At 41.2% G+C, this 20852-nt stretch overlaps 1 protein-coding gene across 2 annotated transcripts in view; it reads right to left on the bottom strand.

Moving 5' to 3' along the window:
* The window catches only part of ADAMTSL1 (ADAMTS like 1), a 382369-nt gene that overhangs the window by 187588 nt on the left and 173929 nt on the right, over positions 1–20852 (bottom strand). Inside the window, exons 1-2 of one of the 2 annotated variants that reach the window (XM_051801329.1) lie at positions 19844–20373; positions 751–878 (exon numbers count right to left, since the gene is read on the bottom strand). In XM_051801329.1, the coding sequence (XP_051657289.1) occupies positions 751–878; positions 19844–19900 (185 nt within the window). In that variant the 5' untranslated portion in view covers positions 19901–20373. Of the gene's footprint in view, positions 1–750; positions 879–19843; positions 20374–20852 lie in introns of those variants that run through there. The other variant, XM_051801328.1, reaches the window with a different exon arrangement.

A 20852-nucleotide genomic window follows, 5' to 3' on the forward strand; every position in this document is an offset into this window, starting at 1 on the left:
AGTTTTCTGTCATATCCTTTATCAGAAATCTGTTAATATTTATCACATATACCATGTTTACTGTAGGTAATTTTTTTCCTAAAGTAGACAGAAAAAATATTTGCTAGAAATATTTTGCAGGTAAAATTTACATACACTGTAGAGTGGAAAAGACATCAAATGACTAGTTCGTGTTTGGTTGCAAGCTAGTAACTGGGGAGGAATAAAATACCAGATGCCTGACTTGGTACCCAGACTTTACCTTTGTACCAGGCCATTTTACTTCTGCTTGTTGGAAGGGTTTTGCTGGTATGGAAGACTTTCTACCTGGAATTGAATATATAAGACATGCTCTGCACGCTTGTCACTCTATCTTATGCAGCTCAGGATGCCACATTTGACCAACGCAATGCCTTTATAGTCAGCGTGGCTGAGACAATGGGCTAGTAAACCTAGTAAATTATCTGTTTCTGATACAAGTGCAGAAGTCTTACCACTTAAATGGTGAAACTGCAAGGAAGTTTCAATTTCAGCAGTTGGCAGCCTTGCAAGCTGTCCAGGCCACTTTTTTATCTCCTGCTACATTTTAAAGGGTGTTGCCTTACCAAGCATGCTGGCTGCTTGCCTGAATTAGAAGACACCAGAATTTTTTGACACCAAGTTGGAAATTTCCATGTAGTTCAAGAACTCTACTGATTACTTCTGTGGTCTGATACATACAAGTAGATTGAATTTTCCCATCAATAAAATAAAAATCATTCAGCCACTTACTTGCTGCTCAGGCAGCGTCTCAGTGAATATGAAGCCCCTCCTCCACAAGTGCGTGAACATTCACTCCATGAGCCCCAGGCATCCCACAGTGAGCCTCGATCTTCCTCCGAGCGAGCTGTTCTGGAGCTCTGAGGAGAGGGAGAAGGAAAAAGAATCAGGAAAGAACATTTAAAGGTTAAAAAAATACTGCTGTTAGTTTAAGGTTTTTGGTTGTTGTTTTTTTTTTTAACTAGATATCATCCTAGTTATTGAAAACACTGAATAAATTGAATAAACCTGTTCTTCTCTGACATGCCTACTAATTGGTAGCCAGTTCTTTAGTCATGATTGGTGTATGAATTCACTTTCATCCCTTGAATATCCTACTTTGTCTCAGTCTGAAGCTAGTGAAGACCATTTTAAAGGAGCACTTTGGACAACAGTGAGACAACAAAGGATTTTTTTCTCATTAAAAGAAAGAGTTGGAGTATTATAGACATCAGAAATTTTGCTCCAAAATTGTGCTGCTGTGTTAGAAACTATTAAAAGGCATACTGAAAAATGCCTTCCAAGATGGTCTTAATTAAAAATTGAAACACAACAAAGTGAATCAACATGATACAAAGGCATTCAACATAATCACTTTCACACACTCACCATAAGGAATTGGAACTATCATTACTTTCTCTCTGCCTGAAGATCTCCTATAAAACTTGCTGGACTAAGGTTTCCCTAACTGTTTTATCCCTAGTATTTGAGAGCTTAAAAAAAGAAAGCGCACGTTAACTGAAGAGCTGGAGTTAACCAGTGTCAGGCACAGACCCAGGCAGTGCTACTGTTAATATCAGTGGTTGTGCACAAAGAACCGTATAAAGAAACAGCACTGAAGGATTCAGAAATACTCAGCTCTTTGAGGGTTAAGTCATAAATGTACAGCAATACCTGCCTAAAGTAAAGCAGTTATACCTGTATTCAGCATTTCATTTTCATTCATGCAAATGCACCTCAAAAACATAGATTCATATGGATACAAATGATTTAGCCATTTAGATAGATATTGTTCCTCATGGTCAATGTGGTTTTGCTGAAAGAAACTGAATAACCTCGCACAGGTGCGTGTGAAATGTCTGTGTCTGATGGAGACCAGGCAGTATTCTCCTTCAAAGCTTGATTTGTGCTGTGGGACGATACTAGTGAATAGCATTTCTAATTGCATTTGAAATAAATAAGAAGGCAAAACAACTATACAAGGGAGATTTAAATGGCTCACCTACAACAGAGAAACATCAGCATGCATCACAGCTATCCCATGTTACACAAATCAACTTCAGCTTTCATAGAACCATAGAATATGCTGAGTTGGAAGAGAACCATCAGGATCACTGAGTCCAACTCCTGGCCCTGTGCAGGACAGCCCAAGAGTCACACCATGTGCCTGAAAGTATCATTCAAATGCTTTGTGAACTCAGACAGGCTTGGAACTGCGACCACTTCCCTGGAGAACCCATTCCAGTGTTCAACCAACCTCTGCATGAAAAACATTTTCCTGATATCCAATTTAAACCTCCCCTGACTCAGCTTCATGCGGTTTCCTTGAGTCCTGTCACTGGTCACCACAGAGAAGAGACCAGTGCCTGTCCCTCTGCTTCCTTTCATGAGATAGCTGTAGACCACAATGAGGTCTCCCCTCAGTCTCTTCTCCAGGCTGAGCAAACCAGGTGATCTCAGATGTACCTCAAACGGCTTCTCCTCAAGGCCCTTCACCACCTTTGTTGCCCTCCTTTGGACACACTCTAATTGCTTAGTATCTTTCCTGTATTGCGGTGTCCAAAACTGCACACAATACTCAAGGTGAGGCCTCACCAGTGCAGAGTAGGACAATCCCCTCCAGCTGGCGATGTTTTTCCTGATGCCCACTAGGACAGGACTGGCCCTCCTGGCTGCCAGGGCACTGCTGACTCATATTCAACCTGCCATGGACCAGAGCCTCTTGGCTGATGGCAACCTAATGGATTATTTGAGACACAGTGATAGCTCAACACTGAAATAGTTTTACCGTCAGTGAAGCTATGTAGAAGCTTGGTAATGAAATACAGCAAAATATACTGGTCTTGAATATTGTTATTTGTAAGCAAAAACAGAAAATTAATTTAGTCTGTGAGAGATGATACTGGATTTGTCTAATGTGTGTAAAAAAATTATTTGACATTCTCATTTTATCGTGCTTTTATTAAAACGCAAGAAGTTTTGATTTCAACACAAGAATTGCAAGGGTAAATGTAAAAACTAAAGTTACATAAGTCATCAAATTCCAACTATAGGTAGATGTGAACCAGTCTCTAGATCTCATGAACATTTACACATGAGATAGGAGAAGACACAATAATTTACTAAGGTTATTTCACCTGACTGTTTTGTGAAGGATAGTTTTTATAAAATGCAAATGTGTGTTTGCACTTTTAGTCTCTTAAAGAGAAAATACATGTCTGTGCTTCAAACTGCAGATGGGTGCATGTCCTGATCATTCACCACCAGTTGAAAGTCCAAAGACATAATTAAAAAGGTTGCAAGGTAAAGTTCATGTGAACCAATTACTCCTATCTCACCATAAATTATAAGCATCAGCATAGCTGACATTCGAAGGGTTCAAATTTTTCTGTAATCTCACCCAGAGGAGATCCATGAGCCTGTTACTTGCATTCCAAGATTTGTTATAAGAACTATATATTCCCAGAAAACATGTGATCTCCAACTGGAACAGGCTCCAAGTTTTCTTTCAACATGTGAAATAAACGTAATTCATTTCAACTCCATCCACATTTAATGTTAAAGAAAGTAGAGTCGTTTTGCCTCCTGTGAACTACATGGTTAAGGCTGAGCTTGAAATTCTAGTAATGCCTGACAAGTCATTTTTCATCTGAAGACCACTGTCCATTACAGGTCTATTCCAGCTTTAAAGGATATATAGAAATTACTAACTAAGAATTTCCTGTTAAGCACAGACTTTTTCAAAAGTAGCTTATAAGGGTAGTTAGTAATTTCTACCCACTTTCAGCAAAATGAATTGAACTTAAATTCTTATATTAAAGCGACAGTTAAGAGTTCTACAATGCAAGAACTCCTACAGTATTCCTTTGAAGTCCCGAAGTTCCTGTCATAACAAGTAAACAGAAGCAAAAAGAAAGGGAGAAAAAAAGTAAAGGGGAGTACATGCCCCTGAAGCTGCAAGGAGTAAAGCTGCCACCACTTAAAGCCTTTAAGTCTTACTTTAAGTAACATCCACCTCTTAGAAAAGTCCTTTACCTCTGACAGAGGTAGCCCAGACTGGTGCCTCTCAAAATGCCAGTATATGCTGAAGATGTAAAATGCAGTCATCAAGATTCATTATGCCCTGCTGCTGGTACCAGAAGACCTGCCTTATCCCTTCCATCCATTCTAGGGTGGGTCTCAGCCCAAGCTTCCCAGGAAACACCCACTGTTTTGTCCACACAAAACTCAGGATATCCTGACATCAAAAGCATCAAGTCAGAAATGTCACCTGCAATCAATGACCTACATAAAACAAATAAATCTGCTAATGCTAATACTAATCAAAACCAGTTCTTTCTTAGCACCTTATTATCTTAATACACACTTAATCTGATAGTGATTTTGCAGCTACCACCCAACCCCTCAGCTAAAGTGGGAATGGGCAGCAGAACTCCCAAAGAATAACCTAATGAGAAAGAGGACGAACACTTTGTGCTATTGGACCAGAAAGCAAAAAGGATCATGTGTCAAAAATGAAATCACTGGAAACAGGGTACTCAGGTGAAGACACTTAAGAAGTTAAAAAAAAAAAAGCCTTTAAACTACAAATCGAATAAAGGACTTCTTATAATACTGTAGTGGGTTGACCCTGGTCAAATACCAGGTACCCACTAAAGCCGCTCTTCTCACTCTCTCTCTGCAACTGAAGAGAGAAGAGAGAAGAGAGGAAAAAAAAAACAGCTAAGAATTCATGAGTAGAGATAAAGAGCTGGGAGAGGTCAGTGACTGACTACCTTCATGGGCAAAAAAAGACCCAAAGCAGGGATACTACTTATATTTATTACTAACAGGATGAGAGCCAAGAGTAAGAAATAAAAGTCTTAAAAACACCTTCCCCCCAACCCTCCTTCCTTTCATGTTCTCCCTCCTTCTCCCCAGCTGTGCAGGAGGACAGGGAATGGAGGTTACAGTCAGTTGTTGTTTCTGCCGCTGCTCAGGGAGAGAAGTCTTTCCCTTGCTCCTGTGTGGTCCCTCCCACGGGAGACAGTACTTGATGGACCTTTCCAATGTGAGTCCATCCCTCGGGCAGCAGTTCTTCCCAAACTGCTGTCCCGTGGGTTACTCCTCCATGGGGTGCAGTGCTTCATGGATGAGCTGTACCGATGTGGGTCCCCCACAGGGGCCACAAGTCCTACCCAGGAAAAACCTGCTCCAGCGTGGGCTTCCCTCTCCATGGGCCACAGGTCTCTGGCAGGACCCTGCTCCATCCTGGGCCTCCCAAGGGTCACAACCTCTTTCATGCATCCACCTGCTCCAGCATGGGCTTCTCCATGGGCTCCAGGTGGGTCTCTGCACCCCGATGGTACTTCATGGGCTGCAGGGGCACAGCTGCTCCACCATGGTCTGCACCACAGGCTGCAGGGGCCACAGCTCCGGTGCCTGGAGCACCTTCTCCCCCTCCTTCTGCTCCGACCTTGGTGTCTATGTTGTTATTCCCATGTTCTCACTCCGCTCTTCCCTGACTGGAATTTCTTCTGCAGAACAATCTTTTGTTCTTAAATATGTTATGACAGAGGCGTTACTACTACCACTACTACTACTAATTGGCTCGGCCTTGGCCAGTGGCAGGAAGTCTGTCCTGGAGCTGTCTGGCATCGGCTCCATGGGACAGGGGAAGGTTCTAGCAGCTTCTAACAGAAGCCACCCCTGTAGCCCCGCCCGCTACCAAAACCCAGCCACAGAAACCCACTACAAATACAAACAAAAGTAACCTGACATAATCAAGTAAGACTAAAAGAGTATCCAGTTTAACTCTTTAAAAAAATCCAGGTTTGGTGTCTAACAGCAATTTCCAAATTTATTAAAGAGTTGTCAGGCATTCATGTTATATTAAGAGGTCTTTCCTACCCTTTCCACTAACACACAGTACAGAGAAATAACTTAAACTATTTGGAATAGTGTGTGAAACACACAAGTGTCACACATCCTTAAATCACAACAGCTACATGGACATCCAGGAGTCACATCCCTGATAAGAACTACGTTTCTTCTAAAACCATGTGTGTGCACATGCGTGTGGGTGCACAGAGGCAGACACATGAAGAGCAGCACGACTTCTGTTCATGTCCTAAGGTCTATAAAAGAAGTTCAGCCTTAGGAAAATATATCTTAGTCACATACTGTAATTGAATTTAAAATTTTGTTTGTAACAGTGCTATCCCTACAGAATCCAACTATTTGTCAGTGTGACATAGAAAAGAGTGTGTATAAATGCAGATCATGTTTTTTAACTTCTCCTCTGGTTCTGAGGCATCCAGTCTTCCTCCTCAGTAAAATGTTGAGTGTAATGCTCAGTAAAAAGCAGCCAGTGTGTTCCACAGATTATATAGCAATATAGATAGTGAAAAATGCACTTAAACTCTTGTTGGACATAAGGCACTGATACAGAATTTAAGCCAGTTATTTCTCAGATAATATGAACTGCTGAGTTTGGTTAAGAAATTTATATCATCTGGTTCTTATCATATCCCCACTGTTTCAGGGTATGATGAGCTGTCAGTGACAATATGCAAAGCTCTTCTGAGGCCACTGCCTAAACTTGTCTTTCACTACTGTGAAAACCATATTAGGTACAGAAAACTAGTATTTTTTCCTACATAGATCTTTCTGCCATCCTTTTTCAGACAAATCCAAGTGCACCCCTTGTGGTGGTTTCACAGCTCTCAAAAAATTCAATTTCCAAGCTTCCCCACAGTTTGCCTCAAGGTGAAAGAGAAGTTCTCGGACAGGCACAACTCAGCATGGGGAATTATATCAAAATTTATTACTAACAGAATAAAAACTATAGAAACTAAAAAGCAAATAAATACACAGCATTAATACAATTTCTACCACCCTTGGGGTCCTCCCACATCAATCCAGGAGAAGAACCCTCCAGGACGATACCTAAAGTCTCTCTCTCATTGGGGTAACAGGAAAGGGGTCTTCTTCACCCCTATCAGCTGTTTGGCCTCTGTTGAAGTCTCCTCCTGAGCTGCAAGGGAACACTTGCTTCATCAGGTCTTCATCACGATTTACACAGAGTCAGCTTTTGAGTCCTTTCCCCCTGGTTTGTGAAGGTTCTTCCCAGGCAGTAAGATTCAGGGACTTCTCCACTTCCTCCCCAGGTTGCAGGGTTTCTGGGTTTTTGCTCAGTCTTTATACCCCAAATAGTTTTCGCCAAAGTCCTTACCCAGAAACAGCCTGTTTGGTTTGGCTTCTCTCTATCTCAGCTGCAGCACCAGCTCGACTTGTCAAGTAGCAGGGGGGGCATCCTCCCACATTCCTCGTCCTTCAGTTTCGGTTGCCCTCGTCCAAACCTGATGCAGGGAACCTCCAAGCCCCTCAGCCTGTCTCCGTGTTTCAGTCTCAGCTCCAGGTCGCCTCCTGCCCTGCCATTGTGGAGGAGGTGGCAGTGAGACTGCTTGAAGTTTTCTCTCTCCTCTGCCTGGAATTCTTCCAGCTCTGCTTCACAATCATTGCTCCCTCCACTTGAAATGGGGGAAACGGCAAGGAAACCACCCCGGCCCTGGCCAAACCAAGGTCATGGAGGGCTGGGGTCCCCCGGGTTCGGAGGCCCCCCCGGCCACCCCTCGTGGCTCCGATTCTCTCTGCCAACAACTTCCTTTCTGGCTGTTGTAATATGCTAATTTCGCAGGGGCAAAACACAGCTCCGACTGGCCCTGCATCGGAAACTCACCTGGGACCAACCACTTCCAGCCCTGGTGGGAGGGGGGCGGCGAGTGAAACCACCACACCCCTACATGAATTCTTGCCAAGCCACACATTCTCTTTTTTTGAGTAATGCTGGACGATCCTTTGATATTAGTTTGTCACTGAGGTTAAATACATATTTCACACAGTATTAAAATGCTATCTGTAGTGAACCAGGAAGAAATGCTCTCAGCACTTACCTAGATGTGTAACAGCAGGAGACAAGGCCAGTGATCTCACCTCTTTATAAAAAAAAAAAAGTATTTAAAAGCTTCAACCCATGTAAATACCTGGTTTGTAAAATTTCATTTGCATAATGTTGTGTATCTTTGTTGCATTCTATCCAAGGAAACAGCCAGATTACAGCTCAGATGGGGAACTGCTTGGAAATCTCTAGCTTTTGAAGGAAGGCAGGTCAGAACAAATTCACAGCTAGTTGAATTAATATTAGTAATTACTGTCAATCAAAATGTTAACATGCAAGATATTTCTAACTAGCTGTTGAAACTTTTCCAGAATGAACATCTTGTAAACATTGTAAGCAAAATATTCTGACACATCCAGTTTTCAGTGTACTAAAAAAAAAAAAATGTTTTATGTATGTAGACAAACAGTTGCACATCATTTTAAATGGTACTGTATGACCAAAGCACATCTATTCTTCCAGAATAACTCTATGTTATGGCCACAAGCCAGGGGAGGGAGCTATAGCAATGAATATTCATACCATATTATGTTATTTGAGGGGACTACTCTGCCCACCCGTCATGGGAAGTTGGAGAGAGGGGTTTTGCTGCAAGCTGGAACTGCTCCAGGGTCTCAGTCACTGCTGGCAACCGCTTCTTTGCCGCTGGAACAGTAGCAAAGCTGGGATCTGTCGCATTGCCGTCAGAAACCATTTCTACTGCAGGGAACAGCAGCAGAAGCCAGGAGCTACTGACTTGCCACTGACTTGTGCTGGGATCAAAGCAGGTCGGGGATCATCCCCACCCCAGCCACTGCAGTTCACTGACGTTTGGATCCTCTGGTGCCGCTGACAGGGTGAGAGCTCCTGCATCCACATTGCCATCGAGCTGGCATCTCAGCAGAGAAGCCCCTGGCGTGAATGAACTAGCTCTCCAGGTATTTTTTCCATTGTGTTCTGCCTGGTCCAATGTGGAAGCCCCTGCTATTTTCTTTTTTGTTTTGTCCTGGGGGTTAGAGGGAGGAAGAAACCAGAAGCGTTTCTCTCTCTGTGTTGTTGATTTGAACCCTTCTGCTGGTATTGTTGTTTTGCTACTACTTTCCTTGTTAGGAAACTATTATTTTTAACCTCACATATTTTGTCTCTCTGTATTGGGGAAGGGGGGCAAATGAAAGGGGAGTGAGTTCATTTTATTGCGGTTCATGCCCCAATTTTTGTCTTTAAACCAAGACACAGTACCATACTGAAGAAAGGGTCCAGAGACAAGGTAGAGGTACAAGTGGAATACTTTATTGAGGTGTCCAGAGGTTTTATGGGTTTAGGCAGGGAAGGGGTTAGAACACAGGGTAGAGCATGAGACAGACAAACGGGGGAACAAATCGGGGTAGGGATACAGGCAAAGGGGGAGGAACGTGGGAGGAATGGGGGAAGGAAAGGGCGAATGGTAACTGTCTCCTCTCTGCAGCTTCTTCAGCCTATCAGAGAGGGGAGCAGGGGAGCAGGGGAGCAGGGAAGCAGGGAAGCAGGGAGCAGGCAAACTCGTGACAAGCCTGGCGCGCCCAGGCTGTGCACTGTGTAGTGTGGGTACAATGTGATATACATATCTGAAACCACATAATAACGGTAAAGTCCATATAATAACTGTAAGGTCCATATAATAAAGTCCTGTCAAATGCTGTATGTTTTTCTCCACGCCTGGAACCTCTCCCATCCTGAATCTTGTTCCTTCACAGTAAATAGCTTGTCTTCCCCTTGTCCTGTCTGTATCCCATGTACATGCAATAAAAGGACTTCTGCCACCAGACCAGCCACCCAACCAGCCTCCAGAAGGACCACACAAAACAGAAAAACCTGCCTACCTGACATACTTACCAAATTAATGGAAGTTCTGCTCTCACAGAAGTTAAAAGATGAAGAGAGACACGAGAGCTGTTTACCACATCTGAGATGCCGAGTGCAACTGCTGCCATGATTAAACGCAGGCTGTTCCACATAGTCAAATCAAAAGGATGCCTACAGAACTGTTCAAAATACTGCTAAAACACCATATTCTCAGGCAAACAATGTGGAAGGAAAAGCAGCTGCAATGAGCATCAGACATCTTGAGGTGAACCCTTGTACATTGTCTCCCCTGCTCCCTGGAGGGCAGCAGCTCCCTTCTGTTGGGTATGCAACTGTACACTGTACGCTGAACAGTACCAGCCCACTGCCCCAGGCTTCTGCAGTCTAGGAATTAACTTGGGAATTTTTGCCTCCTTTTCACTTGCAAGAAAAAGCAATAGGCCTCTGGCTGGTTCAAGAGAGTATTTCCCATGGAAAAACCCCTGGCACAGGAACCCTTGATTTGAGTGTCTCCACACATCAAGGAGGGTACTGGCACAGGAGCACACACACGTGAGTGTGTACATTCTGTACTCTGGGTAATCACTTTATGCTCAGACTTTGCTAGTAAAGAGGCCAGGATTTATTTTTTCAGTCTCTGAAAAAGGAATAAACAAAAAAGTCCAAATCTCCTTCTGGGTAGTTTTTAATTTACTCTTTCTTTTTGCCCTAAATCATCCATTACTTAAAAGAAACAGGGGAAAACACCTTGATGGGGATAGAAGAGGAAATCTCACCAAGATCCTCTTGCAGTTTTCCAATGTTTAATCTGCTCCTGTGAACACAAACAAAGGAAAGAGCAATAGGTGGATGATTTTTCTTTACCCTGAAGGAAAACACCTGATATACAGCTAGCTCAGTTCCCAGGGACATAAGTAAAATTTGCTGTTAGTCCTTTTTAGTGTTGCATTCCTTTTCATCTTCTCTTATTCTTAACAGCTCAGTCTTGCAAGACAGGCTCATTACTAAGGTAAAAGAAAAGAGAAAAATTGTAGCATCTTTTTCTTTTGCACATGAAAGCAAAGGTTCTCCTCTCCTCCTAACCATAACCATGACCTCATATGGCTAATGCACAAGTAATAGGACAGTGTCACACTGAGCTCTGACATCTTGAAAACACAGTGTCTGTAGTCTGTGTTGTACAGACTGCACCCTCTGACATCAACATCTCCACACACCAAGCGGTCTCTGAAGGATAAGAACACTGCCAGTGCTGTCGTCATGGTCCCAAAGAATTCCTACTGCCCTGAAGCAAACCATATAGCTGTGCTGTATATATGCAGCCTCTTAAAACTTACAATAGAGAGTACACTGCTTCTCGCCTGTAACAACACAGGGAAGAATCAACAAACAGTCATCTCAGGACATTAGGAGCTAAGCAGCCATTCCTAAACCTGGACTGGAAGTTGTATCCCAGGAGAAATGTGCCAAATGTGAGCTCATTTTTTCTCCTAGAAGGGCAGCAGCCAGCTGGAGGGACGGGAAAGGGGGTTGCTGGCAGAGGATGGAGCTGACACCATATCACTTCAATGTCGTGCATGCTGAGTTCCCTATAACAGATCAGTCCTATCTCTCACTCCAGTTACCCATATGAAAATACACACCAGGAGAGCCATGTGAATACAAGAGCTTTTTTTTTTTGCTCTCACAGGCTCAAGTTACCCTGTTGTATTTAAATCCTGCTGTGTTGATGTAAACACCAGGCATCAGTGATCCAATACAGAGTAGGTCCAAGCTGGCTCAGCCTCAGACTTGTCGCTTAATGGACTCAGAAGGGTTTTCAAGGCTAGCACCGGTTCAGATGCACAATGGGTGAAATCACTTCAGAATTCGGAACCTAGCAATAGCATGGGTTCAAAAGTGCATATTGCACTCAAGGACTTCGGGTTTGTGTTCCACGTAGCAAAAACTGTGGGCAGAGAAAGTCCTACAATGCTCACAGAAAGGAGATGAGAGAAAAGTAAAATTGTTATCTCTGACAAGGCCTATTGCATGCCAAGTGTTTTCTCAGTAGTAAGAAATGAAAGGTGTGTGCTGGCTGGGCACTGTGCATCAGCTTAAAGTTAAAAATGGCTAACATATGTCTGACACTGCAAGCTCCACTGCCTCCCCCAAAGAGGCAGGGTACTGCACTGAAGAAATTTATATTAACCATTTTCCTTTGCTTTAGTAAACTGACGTTAATCTTCAGATATTTACCCAGCCTAACCCTCTGTACAGGTCACAATGTTCAACAGCGAGTTCCCTAATGTACACCAAACCCCATGTGGTCTGGCTTCAGAAACTCTAATTCTGAAAATCTGAGCTAGAAGACATTGTTGCATCAGCATAGATTTTAATGGGTTCCCCAGCCCTACGATGGCTCACACTCATCTGGAGCAGATCAGAGCGTTAAGGCAAGGTGCCATAGGTTGCAACAGGAAGATGATACTCTGGTCAAGAGGCATTTCAGACAAGGGAGAAGAACTTTCCAAAGAGTTGTGTAATTTCAGGTAACATCCGCAATTATGAGGTTTATTCAAAACAAATGAAACCTCCTATTCTTCTGATGGTCTGCCATCTCCCTCAGTTACCTCATGGCGATGCGTGTGTATTTATTTTATCAACAAGGGGCCGTATAAAGGGTTGAAACATTAAGCCTTGCTGGAGGCAGGAAAACTGAAAGGGAAATATTTATGTAAAAAATAGGGGGTAAAGAGAGAGAGCAAGGGATGAGGGAAAGAGAGAAAGGCGGGGGGGAGGAAGGGGAAAAGGAGGAGGGAGGGAGGGAGAAAGGAAACCACTGAGCAAGGAAACCACTCAAGACTCTGTATCATAACCAAAAATAAAGAGAAGAGAGAAGAGAAAAAAAGCTCATTAGACCCTAGGAAGTAGCTATAAATCTCAGAGTTAATCTAACGTATTTATTTCTCCCTTTATCACCAAATAATTGATCTCAAATTAATAAATACATTTTTTTAAAGGAGTATACACTTAGTTGTTGGGAATTTGCAGTCCCAAGGTGAAGGAGTGTTTTAAAAGTACCAGATTTTTTTTTTTTTCCATTAGTTTAAATTAAACTGATATGTTTAGGAAGGACAAAAATTGCTGCTACTCTCCTGCTGCTCTCTATCACATATGATGAAAATATTTATGTTTCCTTGTTCTCACCAAATAAAAGAAATTACACATCCACACTTTGAACCAGTATGCTACATAGAAAGGATATGCATTCCTCTCTAAGTCAGTCTTCAGCTCTGGTAAGGGGATAACGCCCTCCCTCTTGACAGGTGCTCACAAGCACTGATGGGTGGGTGAGCCATCAGAGAATGACAAGATTGCTAAAGTTTGGATTGGCAGAATCTTACAATTAAAAGTAAGGCAGCTAAAGTTTTTAGTTTCAGAGATTTCTATTGAAGCACTTGCCTCTCCACTTCAGCTAATTCAGACCTTCTGTATTTTAAACATGGCTGGACCTTTAAGGAACATATCTGCCATACCACAGTAACGTGAAAATCTTCTCTCCTACTTTAAAAGTTACAGGAACTATGAAAATGTCATATCCAAAAAACATTTACAATAAGAAGAGGCAACCCTGGGCTTGTTAAGAGCAGTTATGTTTGCCCTAAACAACTTAAATACAAGATTTCAATAAAACAGTAAGGAAATAAATAAATAAATAAATCACCAATCTTATGCCAGCACCAACACAGTAGACCTTATTGCTTCCTTTATTTCCTTTCATATCTGGGTCTATTGATACAGTGCAGAACCTGAACAATACACTGGCAAACTTCAAACAGCGACTAAGATTATATCCAAAAAAGCTGGAAGGGGAAATTTGACACCCGCAGATTATATTCATATGGAAACAAAATGAGTTATATTTATTTTATGGGACAGTTTGAATTTATTATAAGTTGCATATAATTTCCTGTCTCATTTATTTCAGGATATCTTACATTTTCACACACCCCCTTTTCTCTACCCTGATACCTTTCTGCTGAGCTTGCTCTATGGAAGTCCTTGAAAGGCAGAAATCTAAAGGGTTGAAGCTTTGGAAGACATTCCATAAAGGCAGTGAAGACTGAAGTGAAAACCATGTGAAAATTAATGTACAGTAGAATCAACGAACAAGAAGAAGGACTGCCCCTTAAAGGCAGTGACCAAATAATCCACAGGCAGCAAAACTGTTAGGATTTCTACATATGCTTGCTTTGCAAGAAAATTAAATCTACCAAATACACTGCTTTTCTTCCCCTTCCAATTTCACTGCAACTTCAGCTACTTTCATAAAAAATATGGAAAAGTTTGGTTCTTGCAGCAAAAAGAAGTCAAGACGGTCATATGTGAAATGAAATTCTAAACAGGGTATTTGAAGAGAGTAAAAGAAAAAAAATTGGAAATGCATCTAGAGTTAGTAATATCTGATATGGTAATATCTCACTGTCAGTCAAGCAGAGAAAATCCCAGCCTACAGTAGCCTGCAATGTGCACACTAAGATTCAGACTGTAACAAACCCAAAATACCCAGCAAAGGTGTTCTGTTGAAATTAAGATAAATTGGCCACTCAGAGGTTTCACAGGATGATCTTCATGACCAATATTTTTAGAGGTGTTTAGTTGCTCCTGTGCATAACATCTAAATAGTACAAGTAAAAGCTCAAAATAAAATCAGTTATTAGATGAAAATACTTCAGTACAAAGTCTAAACAGATGGAATTCAGCACAGTTGCATTGCAGAGGCAAATCACTTTATGCAGATGAGAACCTTGCTCTTAAATCTCAGCTAATATTGTGTTTATGAACTATCATATTTTTATTATGAGTCAGTAGTCTGAGAATGGTGTGTGCCATTTCCAAAAAGGACAAAATCTTTAAAGGCTCATGACACTATACAACTGTGAGAAAACCTTCAAAAGACAAAGATAAGATACTGCATAAAATCTTGATAGACAAATGAAACCTTTAAGAATAACCTTTAAAACCATGATACCAACCTTTAAATCTTTCTAATATCTAAAATGCCAAATAGAGGACCCTCTTCCTTTGTCCCTTTTGCCAAAGGAAAAATTTGAGCCAATTAGAAAAATAGGTCTGAACATGTAGTATGCAAGACAGAAAAACTCAGATCGATGATGAAATGTTTTACATTCCCTCAGATAGAAGGATATCTAAATGATCAGATTGTACTAAGCTTTGACTATTATTGGTCTGTGTTCAACACTAGACAGGGTTAAGGACCTAGAGAAGATTTTCTCACTCCATGAAATGTACAGCTTTTGCTTACTTGCCCCATTTTGCCTGAACATGCATGTAAGAGTCAGAAAATGTTATAAGACCTTGAATATGCAAAGCTGAGCAGCCATCTGTTAAGACAAGCCTACTGTTCATAAACTGATATGAGAAGCTAGAGAAGCCAACAGCAAAACCTAGGCTAATTCCTGTACACGAGTTAGAATTAGTCATGGTTCATACCACAGTACCATATTCTGATGACATTAAACATTTCCTATCAATTTTTGATTAGTTGTTGTCCACCAGATGAGAAGACTTATTTAATAACTGTCCTTGGCTTGAGCTGGGACAAGTAATTTTTTTTTTCCTTTTCCTGCTCCCCATCATGATACCATAGGATCTGGTGGTTGGTGTGTTCTCACTGTTTTTTTCACTGCCTTCAGCTTTCAGATTGTGTATATAGGAATGATCTTACTATTCTTCTTTCCTTCCTCATACAAGAGAACACAAACTGCAATTTCCCATTTCCCCCCCGTATAATTGTTTCCCATACAGTTCTGAGTTTTACTACAAGCTGAAGAAAATAGCTAAAAAAGCAATAAAAACAATGCTGCTGCCTGCAGATCTGACAATACAACATTGTAACAGAAACCATGAGGTTGTATTTGGATGGCTAACAACACAATTATAAGGGATTCAGTTTTTATTTGCTTCAGTGAAAATTCAGTCATGGGGAGATTGACAGTCCTCTCCTTAAGAATTATTTGTCTGGTCATGTGGCCCAGTCAGGCTTGACATTAACTTGTGAACCTTCCGAGCATTGAAGTTTGTCCTGCTGACAGATCCATGAACAGAGATGACCATATACCAATCCTCAGTCTCTCCACAGTGTTCAGTTTCATACCTTTTTTTATTATTCTTTCACAGGCCTATGAATCTATCAAAGTCATTAAAAGAACACATTAAACTTAATGACACCAGTGAAGCAAACCAGTAGCTCAACGGCCTACATTAAGTACAGACTTAAAAACTATTCACTAAAATCCAAAACCATTCACGGAAATCTAAAAAAAAGAATCCCAACACACAACCTTAGTTCATCTCACACAAGTCTCTGCACTTGGTAGAAAAAGAGCAAATGAATTATATACTTCAAAAAAAAAAAAAACCCTGAAGGAAGAGGTCAATAAAATAGGTCCAAACACAGAATTCTAGAGTAATATAGGAAGAAATTCTGATCATACATACCTAGTAGCATCTGGTCCTTCACATAAGAAATTGTTTTGGTTTATAGACATGACAAATTTGAAGTACAGCAGCACTGGTCACAAACCACAATGGTGAGAAATTATGCACTTTGTAGCATGAATAAATCTCAGCTTTGTATTTCAGTGCATCCTTACCCAACTGATGTGATTAAATGCCAGTCTGTACATATGCATGATTATGCATGAAAATATACGTGTGTACTTTGGACCTCATACTGGAAAAAAACCTCTCAATACAATTGTAGAAACGAGGAGCAGACTACAACAGTAGTTAGACCTATCCACATATGAAAGGAAAAACTGTGAAGCTTTGTATAGTCAGATGTAAACAAGAAACATTATATTCCTTTCACTGGCTAATTGTGCTTGTAGTCATCCAAGACAGACCTAGATAGATAATACAGAAGTGTAATGTCAAAGAACCTGGAAGAAATGGACTATTGTATTTGACTATTTTCCACGTATAAATTAGCACAGCAAAAGAAAGAAATCCAGCAGAAAGACACATGCACTTTATTACAGTTACTAGTGTTACTTCTGTAAGTATCATAACAGCAACAAAGAGAGCTAAAAAAACTGCTGAAAAGATGCAAATAACAAATGCAAGTGTGATTAAATACCCTTCTGACATCACATGATTTAACTTAAAGTTCGGTTGAACATATGGCTGGTTATGGTTTTGGTCACATTTCCTTTGAGTTAGACAACTGTGACTTCCTTGTGTTAAGTTTTTATTTATAAACTAATAGAAAGGAAAATCTTTTGAACAGAATGCCTGCTTTTGTTTGTTGCTCTTAAAAGTGGTGGGCATTTAATATTTCCTTAGCTTGCAAAAGTTCACAAAGCAATAAGCAAAATTCTCCACATACCTGGTCTTTCTCTGGAAAGACAGAAACTTCATGAGAAACTTCAAAGCTACTGTCAGTCTGATACCACTTTTTCAAAACAGGCATCATAGTGTTATGGTTCAGATTCTCAAAATGCCATGGAAGTACCTAATCCACATTTATGCCAGGGAAACCGGATGTCTGAGTATGGCGCAAGTTCTAGCGCAGTTAATAACATAAACTACTGACCCTCACTGACCTTGCTCAAGCACCACTCTACTGAAAATGAATACAATTTCTTCTGCAGAAGGTTAAGAACCCAGATGGAGTAGTGAGCTACACTCCTTACTACACCACTCCAGGCAGCTGCTGGTGCGAGAAACAGGAGAGGTTATTGATGTTGCTGCCCACGGATTTGTCACAGCTTGTGAGGCTGCTAAAGCTTGATTGCCTTAGCATCACATGTGCATGGGCTGTGCATGTGCCCAGGCTATGCAACCTCTTTCCTCAGGCAAGGATGCTGAACAAAGACTTTAGCTGCTACCTTGCTCTACAGTGTCTTAATGAAAATTTAGGAATGTGTGATAAATTGTTGCAGGGCCAATCCTGTAAGCATTTACTGCACAGCCTTATTACAACTGTGAACCTCTGCTGATGTAACTAGAGTGCTACATAACTACAAGCTGTTGGTGTTGGTTATTGTGAGCAAGAAGGGGGTTTTATTGAGATTCAAGGTGATACACATTAATCCAAATGCTGACTGTCAGATTTCAAACTTGACAGAAACTAATATCTAGGATGCTAATATCCAGGTCACAGGCCTGATCCAATGCCTCCTTTTTTCTCAAAAACATCTATGATCTTTCCGCCCTGCCTTCTGTGAACCCATGCTGCAATAAACTACAGAAGGAAAAAGTATACCAAGGTATGCTACAGTTTATCTTTATCTCTAGCCAAGCTGTAAGTCAAATACTTGCATGTTTACCTAATCTCCTGCTGAAAGCAAATGAGAGATTTTCCTGACTATGGAAGAGAAAAAGAATGGTCTGATTCAAAAAAGAAAAGTTAAGCTTGCTTCACATCACTATTCAAGGCACAAAGAGATTTGGTGGGAGATGGTGGCAAATCTCTTGAGGCAGGGTAAGTCATACAAATACAAACTAGTATAGTATGGAATATAATGCATAATAGTGGGCAACAGAATGTACTATTAATTTTTGTGAATCGGGGGCTGAGAACTTAATTCACAAGCAGCAAAGTGATGTACAAATATTATGAGTATGAGCTTAACATAGGGCGAAATCCTACAGTCTTTACACAGTCTTATTGAGTCATATCTCCTGTTGATCCTGCAAGTTAGTCCTGCAAGATTGGCTCATAACATATTACAGTCATCAGGTTAAAAATGTCTCATTTTCATACACAAAGGAGAATCTATGCTGACTTAAGGTCGTTTTGTGTGAATTCAGTATTTTAAATGGAAAATATACCTTTAAACAAAATAAGACTTTTATATCAGTCCAGATAGCACTATTATTTCTAGTGATCAATTACTATTTAGTGATTCTATACCAAAAAACTTGTTTGGTTTTTTCAATAATATAATAATTTTTAATAAGCATTTTGAATAGGATTATCCTATTGTTTAGGTTCCCAAGTGGCTACTACAATTCATGTTAAAATTAGTTTACAATGAATTGTTTTATACATATACATAAGAAGATGCAAGCTGCTATAAAGTTCATATATTTCTTAACAGTTATTTGCTACTTGAACAACTACACTCAGTCAAATTTTCAGAAAAAGGCAACACATGTATTCCAAGATGACTGTGGCATCAAGACTCTGTGCATAATTATATCCTTACTGCAGATTTCCTGATTGCAAACATACCACTCATAAAAATGAGTCAAAATGGAACACAGAATGTCAATCAAACAGCATAGCTACAGCACTCAGCTGTAGAGCATCCTATCAGGATAAACAGGAGAAGTATGCAAGCAAATAATACAGTAATGATCAAGTTTACTGCCCCAGAGTATACCAGGTATCGCATAACATATCTTTCAAAAGTTTGTTATGCCAGGGAAACTGGATGTCTGACTATGGTGCAAGTTCTAGTGCAGTTAATAACATAAACTACTGACCCTCACTGACCTTGCTCAAGCACCACTCTACTGAAAATGAATACAATTTCTTCTGCAGAAGGTTAAGAACTCAGATGGAGTAGTGAGCTACACTCCTTACTACACTCTATAATGACTTAACAGCACTAATGAGAGCTCATTTAAGCTGGCTTCAGGAAAAGGTTCAGTACATGCTGTACCTATTTTTTCTGCATGTGCAAAACTGAAAAATACTTCCCTCTCCCCCCCTTTTTTTTCCAGAAGAAAATTCCAGAAACATTACAGCGTGATACAGTCTGACTCAAAGAGGGGAGAAACAGCTCCTCTCTAAACCCCAAGCAGTTAAATCACCATCCACAGGTCATTGCTCTCGAAGTTTAGAAAAGTGATGCCAACATCAACTTCTCAATTCTATCTGCAGCAAGCCACAATATCGAGGCTCCAAGTCTGCAGTATTTTAGAGAGGGTAAGATTTACATGACTAGTTCAAAACAAAGTCTTTCCAACTGCAATCTTAAGAGATTAAAAACATACCCACCCGCATATATACACACAGATACAATATTAGCTACAGGCAGTACATATTTGCAGGAAACAAAGAGCATTTACCAGGATAAGGGAGGCTAGAAGCAGCGTGCCAGCGGTTGTCCAGCGGCAGCACTCCATTGTCGGACCCGTGCCGGACTTGGGTCGGACACGCGCAAACTGCAGAGCGCTCGGCTGCCTGCTGTCACACCCAGCGCTGGTGCAGACCTTCAGTCCTCCTCCGCCTCCATCAGCCCCGCTCGCATTTCCTGACCCAGGCGTGGGTGGGTGACTTGGGGTAAGCTGCGGGGAAGCGCTTTCTGAGCCGGCGATCAGCCAATCGCCCTCCTGCTATTCAGACATGCAGCACAACAAAGCCGAGAGGTCTGGGGAACGCGTAACAGCTGAAGACAGAGGAGAAGGAAAAAGAGAGGAGGAGGAGGAGGAGAAGGAGGAGGAGGAGGAGGAGGAGGAGGAGGAGGAGGAGGAGGAGGAAAAGGAAAAAGGAAAAAGGAAAAAGGAGGAGGAGGAGAAGGAGAGAGGTAGCATGGCACAGCTGAACGGAGTGCTCTCCTTTCAGCTCCTGGAGTTCCGCTTTACCACTTGCCGTGAGCTGTTCACGCTTATTGCTAGGTCAGTAGCTCTCCTCCTGAGCATGCATTGTTGCAGACAGGAGGAAAACATAACCTATGTCGATACATAATGTATGCCATAAAAGGCAACAATCGGAAAATGCTGAAATCTTTCGGGGAGAATGCACATTTTACTAAAGCCTTGTATTTACAGAAAAGTGCTCTCTTTTACAACAATACACCAACAATAAAGAGGTCTGACTCTGCCCTAAAACTGTAAAGCAGGAATGTTTTTAATAGGACTGAGTGACAGTCTTTATGTCAATACCTTCTTGGGGAAAACTTAAAACCTAACCTATTCTGCATTATAAGGAAAGTGAGCTTATTGGAGGAAGAACTTTGCACAGAAAGGCAAAGATTCACACACCTCATAAAAGATGGGAACTCTGCTTTTTAAATATTAAGATAGAAGCTGCAAGTAACCCTAACCCTGTTCAAAATTAATTTAGTTTGCAGGCAAT

The sequence above is a fragment of the Manacus candei genome, unplaced genomic scaffold (assembly GCF_025592945.1).
Source record: "Manacus candei isolate 608988 ecotype Guabito, Panama unplaced genomic scaffold, ASM2559294v1 h1tg000051l, whole genome shotgun sequence".
Taxonomy (NCBI): Eukaryota; Metazoa; Chordata; class Aves; order Passeriformes; family Pipridae; genus Manacus; species Manacus candei.